Source organism: Polypterus senegalus, chromosome 13 (assembly GCF_016835505.1).
Source record: "Polypterus senegalus isolate Bchr_013 chromosome 13, ASM1683550v1, whole genome shotgun sequence".
Classification (NCBI taxonomy): Eukaryota; Metazoa; Chordata; class Cladistia; order Polypteriformes; family Polypteridae; genus Polypterus; species Polypterus senegalus.
The window spans coordinates 146,947,139-146,965,699 of record NC_053166.1 but is presented as its reverse complement, the minus strand read 5'-3'; the positions used below and the strand labels follow the sequence as shown (position 1 = coordinate 146,965,699).

Here is an 18,561-nt window from a genome sequence, read left to right as displayed (position 1 = left end):
CTTCAAGCATTTTGTATGTCACATGTTGTTATGTAAATCCTAGCAGAGACTGAATGCAGCAGGAAAAGGTGCATTTAACTGTTTTCAGTTGATTATTTGTCTCTTTTTGTTCGCTTTTTTCTTTGAACTTTTCTATAACATGGTTTTTAAGGATGCGGGGAAAAAAAGCCGTTGCAATTACGTATTTAACATTTGTCAATTATTTTGTTATTTCCTTTCAAATGTATTGCAGTTTGATTTCCCATTTTACCACTGTTATTTTTCGCATATTTATTCGACCTATGCAAACTTGTCAACCAAAATACAAAACATGAGTTTAAAAATGAGAAAAAAAAGTTAAAGATTAATGATGATTCCACTAAGCAAATTCAAATGAGACTAAATTCAATAGCTGTCATCAATCATTATGCATGGTAACATTTATATCGCAAACATATTGACACTTGAGGGAAAAATGTGTCGTTATTATAAAGTAAAATTAGGAACACTACTGGAGGTAATCCGAAGTCTGAAATACTAGATGTGGCTGTAAATTTTGGGTACACTTTAATACTATATAAACAGTTTGTCTTCAAGATGGCAATATTTAATATTGCCTGGGTTTTCTTTTATTAAGAAAGCATATTTTGAATGCTTTCTATATTTAATTAGTGAAACATTGTACGAGGCACTGATGAGTATCTATTTTACTCCGCAAATCTTTAAATGAGAAATAGCATACTTAATAATTAAATGGTGTATAAAGCTACAGTGTAAGTAGAGAATGAATAATTAAAAAACCACAGTGTAATAAAGAAAAATAAATTGTAAAAAACATCTTTTATCTTAGTCAGTAAAAGAGGGAAAAAAATCAATCATTAGAACGATTTAAGTGATTCTGATCGATTCTTAAAGTCATGTCATGTCATTTTCTAACTCACTTAATCCAGACAAGGGTTGCAGTGATGGAAGTTGAAGGCTGTCCCAGCTAGCATACGGAGCAAGGAAGGAATGTACACTGGACTGGGCGCCAGTCCATCTCAGGCTGAACACACCAAACGCACACTAGGGAACATTGGCATTGCAAGTTCATCTAACCTGCATGTCTTTGAACAGAGGGAGAAAACCAGGGCACCTGGATGAAACCTATGCAGACACGGGGAGATCATGCAAACTCCACACAGGGAGGACCCGGGACACAAACCTTGGAGTTCTAAAAGTCTTATAAATTAAACACACACTCTTATTTAATGTAGTCCTTTTTTCACTTCTGTCTGGAGACTTGAAATACTCTGCACCAAAGGAAGTATTGTATTCACTTAAATGTTTAAAAAAAGCATACCAAATCAAATGTTTGTTTTCCACGACTGTACATGTGCTTCACCACCTTACTTAAGGACCTGTGCTTTAAATGCTCTTCTTTTTACTTCGTTAAAATGCAGTGAATGTCTGAGTATTTACTACTGGAGGCAAGACAATTACTGAGAAGACACAAATGTGCATTGATGTGAGAAGAGCTCTGGGTCACTTCAGTCTGGGGACTTAGGAAAAAAAATTAACCAACTCATATATAAAGGAAAATAGTAGACATTTAAAATAAATTAATGCTGAAAATCTCTGTGCATACAGTCATTATTAAACTGATAATTCTGTCATCCACCACTCTTCTGTATGTCTTTTTTTTCTTTTATTTCCATAATCTTACCAGTTTTTTTTTATTACTGTCAGTCTGCTAGCCTGCTTATCTAGTTCTTATTCCTGTGGCATCTGGAACAAACATACGATTCACCCATCACCAGCAACATGGCAACAACCAGTGTGCATAGTGATGCTGCTATTCACAATGCATTCAATGGAACAAAAGTCAGGAACAGTTTTCAAAGTTTTGTGCTCTGACTTTGAAACTATAATTTTTCATTTTAGGGCTAAACAGTAGGATCATGCAGTGACCATTGAACCCCATCTGTCCAATGTATGGTTGTCACCATTGTATGGAGCAAATAATGGTAGATTCTTATGAAATGTTTGATCATAATCTTTTAAATATGGTTATTGAGCACCTTTTGATCTGAACCAGCTGGCAGAAAAGTGTCTGTTAATGTATTTCTCTAATTTCATGTAGAAAAGCAACCAAGGACCTTCCCAGCCAAAAGAAGTGGCATAGCAATAGTGACTGTTACTGTACTGACTGCATAGAGCAGCAGTCGCTTTGATTTTAGAACATCAGAACAATCTAGACGAGAACAGGCCTTTCAGCCCAACAAAGCTTGACATTCCTATCAACTTAATTCTTCCGAAATAACATCAAGTCTAGTTTTGAAAGTTCCTAAAGTCCTACTGTCTACCATGCTACCTGGTCACTTATTCCTTGTGTCTATGGTTCCCTGAATAAAGATAAACTTCCTAGTGTTTGTGTGAAATTTACCCTTAACAACTGTGTCCCCATGTTCTTGTTGAACTAATTTTAAAATAACAGTCTCCATCCAATGGACTAATTCCCTTCATTATTTTAAACACCTCAATCATGTCTCCTCTTAATCTTCTTTTCCTTAAACTGAAAAGGACCCAGCTCTTTTAATGTTTCCCCATAATTCACAACCCCTCCATATCCCTGGAATCAGTCTAGTCACTCTTCTCTTGAGATAGAATTAGTAGATGGATCAAAAAAATTACTAGCCAAGGTCAAAACCGGTAAGACAATATTTAGTAGCACAGCCCTGGATGTGAGACAAAAATCCTAAATAGAGAATTGTAGCAGGAATGTCAGAAACCAAAAAAATCAATAGAGTCAAAGCCAAAACATTAAATCATAGGCGAGGGATAGAAAAATGTTCAGTACCAGAGATTAATTAAAATGCTCAAACAAATCATTCCAAGTATTAGGTTCGACAATGGACATTCCATGTTGCTGGTTTGTAAGTCATCACAATGATGATACAACCTGGTGTGGTGTGTCCTTAATTCCAGGTGCACTCATAACATAAACAGGATAGCACTGCAGGAGAATATATTTAATTTTAAACACTTTTAAAAATGCATCTGATACCAAAACCAATGTGATGACCAGATTCCTTAATATCTGAAACATGCAATTATTTTAGAAGCCCATGAGAAATGGAAAAAATAAAAAATCCACTCAAAGTCATGACAAAAGGAACCTTGACTCATAGTACAAAAAAAATAAAAGATATGCAGGTAAACATCATTTGGATGGCTAGCTGAGTGTGCACTAGCACAAGCAAATAGTAGTTTGATAGCTTGGTGATAGAGCTTGCCTCAAGAATCGATTTTTATCTTTTTTCCAGTTTACTTTATGCTTGCAAAGTACTGTGGAATGATGTTTGCTATAGAAAGGTTATACATTTCTGTTGTCTGTTAATAATTTATAGAATATGTTTTAATTAATTATTATACATATACTGCTCAAAAAAATTAAAGGAACACTTTTTAATCAGAGTATAGCATCAAGTCAACGAAACTTTTGGGATATTAATCTGGTCAGTTAAGTAGCAGAGGGGGTTGTTGATCAGTTTCAGCAGCTCAATCAAATTAATATACTTTTTTTTCAGATAAGCCATCAAGAAAGTTGCAGAAACCTGATTGATGTGCTTTTGTTTTAGTAAAGCCCTATTGTTAAGTACCTTAGATTTTGAAACTGAGTACATTACTTCAAACTACTGTGGCTTATTTTAACCATATAGTCAGATATTAAGGATTGCCGGTCATTAGTAATAAATATGCAGCTATATTCTGAGAGCCTAATTGCTGTACATTCAGGTTCAATATGTATAACGTATAACTCAGGCACATTAATTAATGCTAGATAATAAACTGTAAATGGTAAAGACATGCAGAGCTTAAACTGTCAGAAAAATGGAAGCTATATTCCCGTTCAATATTCTTGAAAATTACTAGTAGTGTGGAAAGCCATGTGCACCATTGGTTTTGTTCATTTTTTGTGTTTTCTACTGTTCCTGTGTCATTGTTATATATACTGCTCAAAAGAATTAAAGGAACACTTTTTAATCACAGTATAGCATAAAGTCAATGAAACTTATGGGATATTAATCTGGTCAGTTAAGTAGCAGAGGGGGTTGTTAATCAGTTTCAGCTGCTGTGGTGTTAATGAAATTAACAACAGTGGCACTAAAGGGGCAACAATGAGATGACCCCCAATACAGGAATGGTTTAACAGGTGGAGACCACTGACATTTTTCCCTCCTCGTCTTTTCTGATTGTTTTTTCACTAGTTTTGTATTTGGCTACAGTCAGTGTCACTTCTGGTAGCATGAGTACCAACAGAGGTGGCACAGGTAGACCAACCTCTCCAGGATGGCACATCAATATGTGCCATTGCCAGAAGGTTTGCTGTGTCTCCCAGCACAGCCTTAAGGGCATGTTGGAGATTCCAGGAGGCAGGCAGTTACTCTGGGAGAGCTGGACAGGGCTGTAGAAGGTCCTTAAACCATCAGCAGGACCAGTCTCTTCTCCTTTGGGCAATGAAGAACAGGGTGAGCACTGCCAGAGCCCTACAAAATGACCTCAATCAGGCAGGCCACTGGTGTGAATGTCTCTGACCAAACAATCAGAAACAGACTTCATGAGGGTGGCCTGAAGGCCCGAAATCCTCTAGTGGGCCCCGTGCTAAACTGCCGGGCACTGTGGAGCTCGATTGGCATTTGCCATAGAATACCAGAATTGGCAGGTCCGCCACTAGAACCCTGTGTTTTTCACAGATAACAGCAGGTTCACCCTGAGCACATGTGACATTTGTGAAAGGGTCTGGAGAAGCCATGGAGAACGTTATGCTGCCTGTGACATCGTTCAACATGACCGGTTTGTTGGTGGGTCAGTGATGGTCTGGGGAGGCATATCCATGGAAGGACGTACAGACCTCTACAGGCTACACAACGGCACCTTGACTGCCATTAGATATCAGGATGAAATCCTTGGACCCATTGTTAGATCCTATGCTGGTGCAGTGGGTCCTGGGTTCCTCCTGGTGCACATGTTGCGAGAGTATACAGGCAGTTCCTGGAGGATGAAAGAATTGATACCATTAACTGTGTCCCACACTCGCCTGACTTAAATCCAATAGAACATCTCTGGGACATTATGTTTCGGTCCATCCAACACCACCAGACTGTCCAGGAGCTCAGTGATGCCCTGGTCCAGATCTGGGAGGAGATCCCCCAGGATAGCATCTGTCATCTCATTAGGAGCATGTGCCCCCGACCTCCATTCTCCCATAATTTTGTCAAGCATGTGGGGGCCATAAAAACTACCAAGTACGATTTGGAGTGGCTGCAATGACATTTTGGCAAAATGGACTAGCCGGCCACATCATTTGTTCACTTTGATTTTCAGGGTGTCTTTGACTTCAGCCCTCTGTAGGTTGATCATTTTCATTTCCATCAAATAAATGTGGCATCCTTTCGTTCCTAACACAATACCATATCAGTCCATATCAGTCGAGATATCCAGCAGTATTTTTTTTCCATTGAGACCTGATGTGTTTTCAAAGTGTTCCTTTAATTTTTTTGAGCAGTTTAAATTTGTATCATGGATATTAACGGTTGCTTAAGGTATAAAGTAGGATTCTGTGCTACTTTAGACTGAACTTAATTTCAGCTTTTACTTAGATTCAAAAAGGAATTCATGAAGAATAGTGATGAGCAAAACCCCTTTGAATTTGATTTGCCTCAGGTTTGGCAAAATCATAGAAATGTTCAGGAACTTCTCTGAACTTAGTGAAATGCATTGAAGGCAATGAAGCAGAAGAAGCTGAACTAGTTTTGAGTTAATTACTGTATAATGGTGCAGTGGTATTTTAAGTGCTTCTAATATGTTGGACCGATTAGTGTAGACCTTAATTTGACCTAGGCTGTGAGGCAGCAGTACTGACCACTGCACCACCATGCATCCCACTCTCAATTAAAAAAACATGCAACAATACTCCCTTCTCTCAAATCGATAAGTAGTTTATTTTGTCCCCCCAACTCCCTCACAGCTGCTGCTACTAAATAAGCACAATACTAAAACACATGGACACTTCACTGTTCACAGTGGTGGGCTCACATATTTCACGTAGGTCACATAAAAGGCATACAAAAAGTCAACTACTTTTAAGAGACAAATGCACCAGCACATTTTCAGTTTCCTCCTGCATTTACATTTTGTGTTTGAATGTTATTTTGCAAGTTTTCTTGTAATTTTTAGCATACCAGTAAAACATTTCTTATTAAATCCATACCAGATACAGAATTTTGGAGGACCTGGAACAGTGCCCACTACTAGGATTAGTGTTTTATGCTTTTGGGCTGTCCCATCCAGCATTACCTACTTCAGCCCTGTGATGTAATGCTGGCCTCACAAAGCATCATGGGGCACTGAGGATAAACTTTAGTCTAATCTGGCCACACAGCAAACGTTCAGGAAGGTTAGTGGCGAACCCAGAAACTCTGCAATGAAAAGCCCATTGCTGAATTTGCAGTCAACATTAATTAACAGTATTTCATTCTTCTGTAGCTTTAGTAATCATGAACTGTCTTCGCTGGAGAAAATGTAACAGCAAAATATACAATGATCCATTGGTTTCACTGAAACTCCTCCAAAGTCACCCCTTATTTAAAAAGGGGTATATCTAGAAAATGCAATTTAAAGTTTCTTCTTCTTAGCACCTTGAGCATGGGAAATGTACTATATAAATAAAATACATTATTATTATTATTATTATTAGCTACTTCTGTCTTGTTAGTGAGATTTCAGATGCTGTAGTGTTTGATTGACTCAAATAAATCGAGCCAGGTCATTTCTCACGTTAATGACACAGGAAAACATGGGGAGCTTATCACAGTAACTGTCAGTCATTTAAAACAAATAAAGATGAAGAATCCATTTTCAAATTCTGTTTTAAAAAGGTTTTAAACTCATTTCAGTTAACCCTTCGCTATTCCTCTTGTTTCAGGACCAGAGCTTTACTCCTCTTGAATTGTTTCATCTAGTAGAAGAAAAAAAGTAAATAGATTGAGGGACATTGCCTAGCACAATGTGTTTTATGGAGTGAATAAGTTCATTCTAAGCAAACTAATAATACCTCTCTTTCACATAACTATAAATATCCACTTTGCCTTCCTGACTAAACATTTTGCAGAAGGCAAAGTCCAAGAGAGGTTGGTTTTGACTAAACAAGGATAGTTAAGTATTGCTTCATTTTTGGAGATGAAGAAGTTAGAGACCATTGTTGCAAAAATACAGGCACACCCTTGCTGAAAATAATGTTATAGTTAGTCAATGCAAAGTTCACAATTCTTGAAAAATGTCAATGCAAATTGGTTTTAGGTTTTCTAGATGGAGTACAAATTGGATAACATATCAAAATGTACAGTTCATTGATTTAGCAAAGTAGATTCTTGTCATCCAGTACACACAGATTTAGCCTAATGAACACTTAATGACTGCTGATTTGAGTATGTTTGTACATTTTCAAGCTTCTGTTAATTAAAATATAATTTTTTTGTTTCTGCTTATGGTATTTATAACTGAATTGCAATAATATCAATTTATGAACTTTGCTTTTCAACATAAATATTAAAAATATATGTGTGTATTGCATAATATTACCACTAGGCAGAGAAGCTTTTAAAATTAAAGGAATACTTTTAAATATATTTGATTACTTTGAAACAAATAAAACCATAGAGTAAGTTTCATATTCATTTTATTATAATTGGAAATCATTTGCAATCCCAAAATATGCATTCATTTTTTAAAAGTTCAAGATTTAGTGCATTTGGCTTGAGGCACACAAATTTCAAAGCATTTCTGAAAAATTGCACAGGAATAAGTTTTTCATAAAAATAATAAAAATGCAAGCTAAGAAAAGAGCGCAAAATATGAAATATTGCATGTAGAGAGCAAACAGAGAAATTTCTTTAGGATGCTAAACAATAAACTGTTGAAAGGAAGGATCCACAAACCTTGGGACTGTGACACCTAATGAGTGAGAACATTGTAATGAAGGGGCTGCCAACAATGTGAGCTACACTAGGGGTGATTCAAGTTGATGAATCCTTTATGAAATAAATAAATAATGTCTTTTGTTTGTAAGTTTGTGCATATAATTTTAGTAGAAAAAAAATAAAACTGCTATATATGATTTTAATGTATAGCATAAGGAAGCTGTCCTTTACAAAAAATGAAAGTTCATTAAGGTAACATTGCTTTTACAGTAATGAAGGAAGTAATGTTACATTTCAGTTTGTGTTATATAAAATATTGCTATTTTATTCAGATTACGGAACTCATTTTATTTTACAAAAATTATCTGATGTATTTCTTAAATGCTGCACATTCTCGATCATTCAAATGCTTATATGCACGTATTTCTGACTATGTGCTCTTTTCTGTTGCCACCTACTGTAGGTAGAAGGAGTTCTCAGTATTCATTGTTACCCAACAAACAGTCTGTAATGGGTTTGAACAATATTGTTATAATATATTGTTAGTAAAATTACACAGTTGCCCACACTGGCCTGGTGTGAATGACAGTGAGTTTGTGTGAGAGTGTGTGGTGTGATGGATTAGCCCATCCATGGTTGGTATCTACCTTGAGCCTGATGCTACCAGCTTTGGCATTAGTTGAACTGACAAAGTAAAGATATAGATACGTCTTTTTAGAAATCCTTACTGGCTTTTTTCTATATGTTAAGTGCCTTTATTGACTAAACTCATTTTTAATTGCCTTAAAATCCCTGAGGCTAAAACAGTAGTGTGAATTGTTAAAAGGATTATGTTCTGTTTTCTGATTATGCGAAAATATAAACTTAGGGTTGAAACAAAGTAAACTGTGTGATTTATTGATAAAATGTATCTTTTTTGATAGACTCCAGCTTCCTTCACCAGTCAATCATGTTTGGTTCTGACCGCCTGTTAACTTTATTTTCTTTCTGTTTAATGAAACAAACCTCAATGGAGGTTCAGGTGGCACCTGCATGTGGAACTGCACTAATATGAACATCTTTCTTTGTGTGTGCATCTTTCCAGTGTTGTATACCAGGATGGATTTTATGGTGCAGACATTTATGTAAGTATTCATTAATGAGCACACTGTCATTAAACATTAAACCAACAATGTCTCTTGCAAGTTTGCTTCACTGGTATGGCTCTGTTTTGGCTGTTTAGTATTTCTTGTCGTTAGGAATCCAGGAGGTGATGTTTTGTACAAGAAATAGACAAACAATCCCAAAAAACTAAAACATGAAGTTGAAGTACCCGTCAATATGTGGCTACAAAGTCGTAGAGATTAAAGCATAATTGCATTTTAATTAATCACAGGCAGAGACATAATTTTAAAAGCAGACACTAACAAACAAATATTTTATCAGAAAAATGAGCATATTTTCTGGCAAGGACTCTATTTTTGTTTACTTATAAAAAAATATAAATACACCATATAGAATCATAAAAAATACATATTTATTGTTGTCCCCATTAACTGCATGTTTTTAATTATTCAAAAATTAAAAACAAACAACAAAAATTACATTTTTGAAATCCGTATCTCACACAGCAACAGAAAAAAGTTATTGTTTTATTATAACAAAGGTATTCAGAATACATATGTAAAAATATATAAAATGCATATATATATACAAATGTTTTACAGCTTCTTCCTTGCTACTCTTCCCATATAGACCAGTGATATGTTAAACTGCTGATGTTGTTAGCCGATTCATCTTCACTTTATTCTCAGCCAGTGTACACCTGAGGTTTTTTATTGTAATTGTTGGCCTCGCCTGGACTTTTATCTCATGCAGGTCCATTTTCAGCAGTGTGTGGATGGTATGATGCAGGTTCTCTTTCTTGATTATTTAACTAATCCCTTTTTAAAGGAGCTGAACATATGCATCTCCATTTTTTTTAATTCTTTATTTCAGTAAAATTGAAAAGCCAAATTTTACTCATTGACACCTTTTGCAAGATTCCTAAGTAGCATATACTGTATGTTTTTGAAAAGAAACAAAATCTTTTATGAGAAGTGAGAATTGTATTACATTATTTTTCACTATTATTTGCCCTTAGAAGTAAGATAATAAATACTAAACTAAAAATATTCTTACCATAATATGTTTAACTAATGTTCCCATTGTTTGCCATCATACATTAGCACCACTGAGTGCCTGATTGATTAGGTTAAATTGACATGAACATTAAATATTCATTAGGAAATTTTAGGAGACATTACTTATATTTATTTCAAATCATTCTTTGAGGCTGTTGGAATTTTGTGCAAGAAATTGGAAATTTAGTAATTGCAAAGCGGTGATTAAAGAAGGATTGGAAAAGCTCTCAGTTCTATAAATATAAATAGGAAATACAGTGGCATATCTTCCAAAAATATTTTGTTTTCAAATAAATTTGATCTAGTAGGTTAAATATATTTTAAAAAATCCTTCTGCTTTTTCGATACATTGTTTGTAATTATACTGAAGTGAAGTTCAGCAGTTCAACTTTGAATTTATCCACCCATTTCTTTCCATCCATTTATCTGTTTTCTAAAAGCACCTTTTACATTATTGGATTAGGGGACGCTAGCCACTCTCTAGGCAGTGCTGGGTGCAAGCCATGGACAAGCCCTTCTGAGGATGTACGTCCATCCCAGAACACGTGCACACACACACACACACTCACTGACACTAGGCCAGTACAGAGGTGTACATCTTTCAAGTACATCTTTCCAATGTAGGACTCAAACTCAAATCCCTGTGGCAATGAGGCAGCAATTTGAAATACTATATGTCTATGATGTCATTTGAATGTTAAAAAGCATATTTTAGTCATTTGACAGAAAATGGTTGTCTATATGTTTCATTTTTTTAAAATTTGTTTCTTCAGTCTGCCTTTATAAAATGATAGGATAGCTTTCAACTTCTTACAGCCAACAAGCCATATACAGTATGTAGGCATGCAGTGGAATGACATTATGGGTTTGTGCTATTTTTACATCTGCATTCAAATTGATATTTCTTTGTCATTATAGAATAGTATATCAAGAGCCTGTGTATGGCAATAAATTCCTGCAGGTATGGAGTACTGAATTGTGAAGAAATTCATCACTCTGAATGTGGATTGCTGTAAAATCATACTAACAGAACTTTGTAGAGGCATAATGTAATAAAAACACTGGCATTTATGCAAACCATTAGACATCTGCATTGTAGACCCATGCAAATCTCCTGCAGCAAGATTTTTGTGGATAATAACAGGAAAGCGATGCTTTAGTTTATATAAGTAACTGAGCATAAAATAAAAAAATAGTTAATTGAAACAATTTTCAACTTAGGTGTGTGGGAATGAAATTTATTGTTGCTGATTTTTTTCCTTAAAGTTTTTATTTTTTATTTTTAATGAGTGGCTAACATATTGATGGCTCTCTGTGTTCTGAAGCTTTGGTAAAAAGTCTGCAACAGGCTTAGATGCAGCTGTGATACCCAGCTTTGTGTTTTCAGTTAATGCAGCTGTGTAGTTATGCATTTGTAGTACAACAGAGAATTAAAAGATTGAAAACTTACTTTATTCTGGGATGAGAATAGTGTTTGCTTGCTGCAACAGCCAAGAGGTGAAAGCCTCGGTCTTGCTTCTCCCAGCAGATGTCACCATGGAGCAAAGCTAGGCATTCAAATGCCTTCAATGTGGCAAGTGTTGAGGAAGGATTTAGTTCAGGACAACTAGTTCTCTAACTGTAAGATTTCATATTCCATGTACTTCCAGGAAGTAAAAATGAGGCTGAGGCAATTTGTTTATGCTTAATGTGGGTTCGTATTTTTTGATTTAGAGTTTTAAATTTTCAAGTAATGAAACATATGCTCATGCAGTATTTCAGTAGGCCTTCACTACATTTAAGTTTGGGAGTTAACCTTGTTATTTTCCCCAGACCAGATTGCTGATCATTATTTGTTGTTGTCTATCCTATCATTGCAAATGCCTTTTTTTATTTTATGCTCAGGAAATAACTAGAATGTAGGGAGGTAAACACATTAGCACTGCAGCTAAACTTAATTTTAGTCAATATGGTTTCTTTGCACTAGTAAAACAATAAGGTTCCCTAATTGTAAAATGAACGGAAGTGATGATGCAGTCAATTATATACATTTTGCAGTGCATATGCTCAAATTAAAAATGTTGTGTTAGTGAGGAGTGAAGGGAGTTGTACCACTGATTCAGCATGGAAATTAAAACCTAAATCATTGCCTGTCGTTCACAAGCTTCATTTCCACCAAAAATACAAAGAAATACAGTGTATTTATTACAAGTGCAACACCAAGATATTTAGATTTTGCTTTTTGATTCCGCATCAAATGCATCGACTTCAGAAAGTAAAGTACTATATTGAGACATCTTTAGCAATTAAGCGTGATATTGAAGTTTAAATGAAAACTTGCAGATGCCTAAGGGTGCCTTTTTCAATTGACAGCTTGTAGTGAAAAACACAAAATCGGGAGATGATTTTGGCTGAAAGATAGAGTTATCAGTGGGCCTGGACTGTGCGTGTGTTTGTGTTTTAATGAGGTTTCACTGAGCTTGCAAGAACACACAGAGCAGGCAAGTGTCCCAAAGGATGATGGGGCGGCAAGTTCTAATTGGAACGTAAATAGTGTTTTCTTTATCTGTGGAGACCGGGTTCTGTTTGTTAATTGGCATGCCGAGATCTTTTTGGAAATGGTTGATATAACACTGTGGTCCATTGAACATGAGACTCTGCTGTTTTCACAGTTTGATAATCAATGCATCACTGCACACGATTCCTTTCCAGTGTGCGTTTGTTTGTCCTGTTTGCTTAATTGAACAGCTGCTTCTACTGTTACATATGATAAAATTTGCATTTTAGAAAACCCCATTTCTTCAATAATGGCTGTTTTACATAATTAATCATGAATTTTCTTAACATCGCAAACAAATGCACCAGTGCAATCAAAATATTGAGCTAATGGAAATTGACAGGATATCTTGTTTTCAACATTTCTGGGCTTTCCCACCCTCAGCCTGTTTTTTCCTCATTCATATTTTGGGGAGGAGGGCGTGAGTAGTTAGAGATTGTTGCCAAGAATAGGAAACCTGTAAAAGTGTGTGATTTGTTGGGTGTGCATATTTTTTAACTAAATCGCATGTTTTCATGCTTTTTGATAAAAAAAACAATGTTATTACCTTTACAATATTTTATTATAATGGCCGTAGTATCAGATTTACGAAAAAAGGTAAATATATGGTTCTTTTTTGCCTTTTTATTTTCAGATACAATTTGTGTGCAGCAATTGTAAGATTATTATTCTCATGGCAAATATTCCAAAACACACTGAAGAAATTATGCGTCCAAGTCAATAGGGAGCTATTTATATGAATGTTTGGCTTGTTCAGTGGCACAGTACTCAGAAATGTTGAAAACTGTAATATGATTATGGATTTCAAGATGTGTCAGGCAATACCTGTGGATGTATATTTTATTTTTCCTTTCTGTCCCTCTCCAGGGTGGTTATGCTGCATACCGGTATGCCCAACCTGCCACTGCAACTGCAGCTGCCTACAGTGACAGGTAAGGGACCATTTTACATATTGCATAAAGGGAATGGTCAGGAACGATATTTTACACTGCACACATTAAAGCATGATAATTAATACAATGTTTGTTATATTTGCTAGTATTGCATACATTTCTGTGTCAATGGGTATGATTTATTATAATTTGTCTTTATTAAATTGTAACAGATGGCGCGATATTGGTTTAATAATGCCTCTTTTACTTAGTTGTAATGGCATATCTTATAATTTAATTGGCCTATGAAATCACATGATGTAGTTTGTAAAAATAAAATTTATTTAAATCATGGTATCAAATAACAGTATAGCCTCAGCTTAAGTACACATAAAAAGAAAAGCATTTTATTTTTAAATGTTCATTGCCAGTTTTAGAACATGCATTTTACATTTCATTATTAGTAGTTATAAAATACATTATTATATACAAAATACAAGAGGTATTGGGCAGCCATTAAGTTGAAATTGTAACCATTTTTGTGTTGTTCAAATGATGTCTGTGTCTTCACTTTGGAGGAGTGGTTCGAACACGCATATACACTTGTGTATGAGGGGCCAGCACTGCTGTAAGTCAGACAAGCCTTGCATGCAGGAAAGTTTGCAGCCAATGAAATCTCTGGATTTGACATGACCTTGCATGAAAAATAAGTCAGCCAATTTTAAGTTAATTACATACTACAGTAGACCATCAGATTTCGTGAGTAACGTTCAGTAATATATTACGGCAAAAGGTACTGTTTACTTCATCAGTCAGCCACAATAAAGTTCTTCTGTGTAAATACTTTTTTCTTTTTTTTTTTTGTTTGTTATTGTATTGGTTCTCCTTATGCAAAATGTAAAGGTGTGGCTGATTTAATTAACTCGGTCTCAAACCTTTATACAGGAGCTCATTCTAATTTTAAAAATGTGACTGATCAAGTAATTTTTACCACCTAGTTTGGTCTACTGTACCAACTGTTACTCCATCATGGGACTAGCAGCGTATAATATGTGAGGGGATACATTGCTTTATCTTTTTCACCAGAGCTTTAAGAAAGACCTGCCGCTTCATGCTTATCGTGTCAGTTGTATTTGATATCAACTGAGTGGAGATAAACTTTGTTGTCTTCATTTTTTTTTTTTTTTTACAACAATACCTACATTTATTTTTTTTCAATATTTAATGAAGATGTTTTATCAGTTACTGCTAATTTTAGTTTAAGGAACAAAGTCCCCTACCTAAATAAGAACGAAACCTTGATGGTCTTTTGAGAAAACATCTGTTTTACTGGCATGTTTTATAGCAAATCCTGCATGATTGGTTCTCATGTTGCTTTGGATTCAAGTCAGTCCCTTATATGATTGGCGGCTCCATTGCTGCATGGACAGTCAAAAAGCCTGCTGAATGGCTATCTCATAGCATGCATTTTTTTCATTCCTCTCTGTTTTTTTAAAGCCTGTTTACTGTTTCTCTTTTTTGCATGGATAATGGAAAATATACTTGTTGTTTTTTCTTTTATGTACAAGATAATTAACACTACTAAATAACTGTGTTCATTGTTGCATGCTAGAAAATTGTAAACTCCTTAGATTTCATTGGCTGTAATCTTGCATGCCATGTTAAGATCTTGCATGCAAGTTTTTGAGGAATTATGGCGGTGTTAGCCAGAGTTTCTAGTGGAGCCACCAGTAGTGCTACTGTGGAGTCCATTGATAAAGTTGTGTGTTGTAGGTGCACATGTGTACAGAATATGTATATGTGTGTGTGTACGCATGTGTGTTTATCCTATATGGCCGAAATCGGTAAATATGGCATCCACTACAAACCTTAGCCATTAAGCTGTAAATAAAGATAACAAAACTATATAGTGTCTGATTTGATTTAGCTAGGAGGTTTAGCTTTATGTATGCTGAGACACATCTAACTAAGAAAACAAATATGTAGCCAGCACAGAGGTTGACTGTATTTTTAACACTTAATAGATTTTTATCTTCTATTTCACCAACTCAGAATGTTTTTATTCAATTTTTAATGTACATATGCACAAAGACACAGTTTTAATGGAAGTGTTTATTTTCTTACATTATTCATAATAGTTTAGAATTATACTTCAGTAGATTCTCCAGAGCTCTGTCAAAAAATTCTTTAACTAAACGTATGCATAGTGTATTCTACCGTGTACTATGCACTGTGCCATACAATAAATCTAAAGATGTCTTTCATTTGGTACATAATGTCATTGAAAGAAAGACCAAGTTCTAATTGATTATATATTTTTAAGTAAGCTTCCCCCTAAAGAGTCCACCTCCTGGACCAGCTACCATTTTAACATGTTCAGCCTGTCACAAGCAGCATTTAAGTACATCACCAAAATGTAAATAGCCTAATGAAAATATTTCAATGCCTTATTTTATTCATTTTATTATGTAGTTAAATCTGACACAAGATTGGTTTTAGTGTATATTTTCTTGGTAACTGTGCACTCTTCGATTGTGAAAATGCATTTACTGAATAGCATAGTAGAATAGCTTACAGTTTGTCAAAATTTATAAATTCATTGCTTTTTATTTTGACAGTGTCCATTTATCACACTTCACGTAGTAAATTTTACTGTTAGCATGCCCTTAGTTTAGAAATTTTACAACATGGAAGTATTCAAATTTTTGTTAAATGTAAAGCAGTTTTCTTGTTTTGTTTCTATATGCTAATGGGTACTGGATATGTATTTATTAAGATACCACAGGTTTGCTAAAATTTTTCTTTTTACGTATTTATATTTAAGTGTGTATGTGAATTGTATTTATTTCTGAGTGTGTGCAGATACATATATATATATATATATATATATATATATATATATATATATATATATCAGAGAGAGAAAGAAAGAATAACAGAAGGATCTTTCAAATTTATATTTAACAAATTTCACTTCTAGACTACTCAGAGTTGATTTTTTTTTTATTATATATTTTTTTTTATTTTGTTTTTTAAAATTCACTTTAGGTTCTGCTTAGAAATCATGAGTTTTCCCAAGATGAAATTAAAGTACAGCATGGCATTACATTTATTACTGGACATATGTGCTAATAAGGGATTAAGGTGGTGGGGGAGATACAGTACATGTCTAAATTATTTTTACATGAATTAAAATAAACCACATATCTCACTAGCATATGGTATGTAAAACTCAGAAATTGGTGGGTGGATAGAATTATAATTATTTAAAAATGATGGAAAGTGGTACTGTTTGCTTTTTTCATTTTATTTTGTTATTTAGGCAACACTATCCATCTTCTCATTCTGGTTATTTTATCATTTCTCAAAGAAGACATGCAGCCTTTATAAAACCCAACATTTGCTTTTAAATAGCATGCACTTGTATGTTATTATGAACTTATCCTATGAAGTCTAGATTGTTAATTCCACTCTCATTTAGCTGCTTTTCTTGTTAGTTTCATAATAAGTGGCTCATGCTTACTGGAAGTAGCTCATTATTATTATATTATATTCTTATGTTACTCATTATGTTAGCTTTGTTGATTACTTCTAAACAGTTTCACATACCATTAGTTAAAGAATAATTTTATAGTATATACGTATCCATGATACTGTGTGTATCTAGTTTTAAGCCAAGGCTTCTTCTACAACAGGAAAAGTAACAGCAATATTATGGTATAGATACCTTGTACTGAATCAGGGTGCAGTTAGTAACTGTAAGTACTAATGGGACTGCTTTATAGTAAATAGTTTTGAATGAAGCATCTCCTTTATTATTTGATTGTAAGAGCACAATATTGAGTTGTGCGCTAATAGTATATTATACTAAATAAAATTTGATTGTATAGTGTATTGTAGTGACATTTATATCTGGAAATGGTCAAAAAGTTGTGTGGGCTTCAATTAATATCATCTGTAGTTGAGTACATGTTTTGTTTTTTCTTATTTTAAGCCAAAATGCCAGATATTTATCTCTATAATTAGTAAAATATTCCTGTAATTATGTCACTGTGAGAAGCTGTGATTTAGTATACGTCTTGTTAGAAAACCTTTTCCCATAATATAACCTGTAATAAATGCAAGTTAACGTTTCATAAGCAAAAATGTCAATGAGCTTAAAAAATAAATTCTGTAATGTCTTGCCCATTTTTGATCAATGAATTTATAACACATAAACCAAATCAAATGCAATTTTGTCATATACAAATTATACATGCAGTACGATATGTAGTTAAATGCTTAGTTACTCAACTCCAGTGACTGTGCCTTTAAGAGGAATGTAAAAGGGCATAACAATAATACGTGAATTTATAAACATCACAAATCATTACTAGAATTTTAAATATGCGATGTGTAAGTAATAACTAAATAAATAAATGAATGAATAACTTAATGTAGCAGAGTTAACAGTAGGGCATCATATACTTACTCAAGAAGCAGATGGACTGTGGATGGAAGCTCCTCCTTGGTCTCTTTGCATAAGACTTTAATCTGCAGTATCATTTACCTGACCACAGTACAGAAAAGAGGCCATTATTAAGATGGCTGGCATCTCAGATAATTATCTTTGCCCAGGTCTAATATCAATTGGTGTAAATGTCCATGAAATTAGGGTATACACACGTCATGATGCATTCAGCTGACTGCACCACTCTCTACAGAGCCTTGAGGTCCTGCTACATGCTGTACACTAACAAGGCAATAATACTTCCTATCAGAATACTTTGAGTGGTAGTTGTGTAGGAGTTCTTTAGTAATTGAGAGATCAACCTGAAATCCCTGAGGCTTCTGATGTGGTAAAGATTTTGTCATGCCTAATTTACCAAGATGTCAATTTGGACCAGGTTAGGACTTCTTTGATGTGGACACTGTGGTATCTGAAACTGTCCACCCTGTTTACGTGGGTGCTGCTAATAGTAATGAGGGGGTGGTGCCTCTGCTGTTTACTCCTAAAGTCCACAATCAGTTCTTTTGTCTTGTAGACATTCAGTAGTAGACTGTTGTCCTGA

The 18,561-nt window shown here is 34.6% G+C and overlaps 1 protein-coding gene across 18 annotated transcripts in view; it reads left to right on the top strand.

Moving 5' to 3' along the window:
* Nucleotides 1-18,561, top strand: part of rbfox1 (RNA binding fox-1 homolog 1) — a 2,577,027-nt gene that overhangs the window by 2,526,841 nt on the left and 31,625 nt on the right. For 17 of the 18 annotated variants that reach the window (XM_039775112.1, XM_039775116.1, XM_039775110.1 and 14 more), the window contains 2 exons: nucleotides 9,025-9,064; nucleotides 13,506-13,570. In XM_039775112.1, coding sequence (XP_039631046.1) covers nucleotides 9,025-9,064; nucleotides 13,506-13,570 — 105 coding nt within the window. Of the gene's footprint in view, nucleotides 1-9,024; nucleotides 9,065-13,505; nucleotides 13,571-14,088; nucleotides 14,139-18,561 lie in introns of all 18 variants that reach the window. The other variant, XM_039775111.1, reaches the window with a different exon arrangement.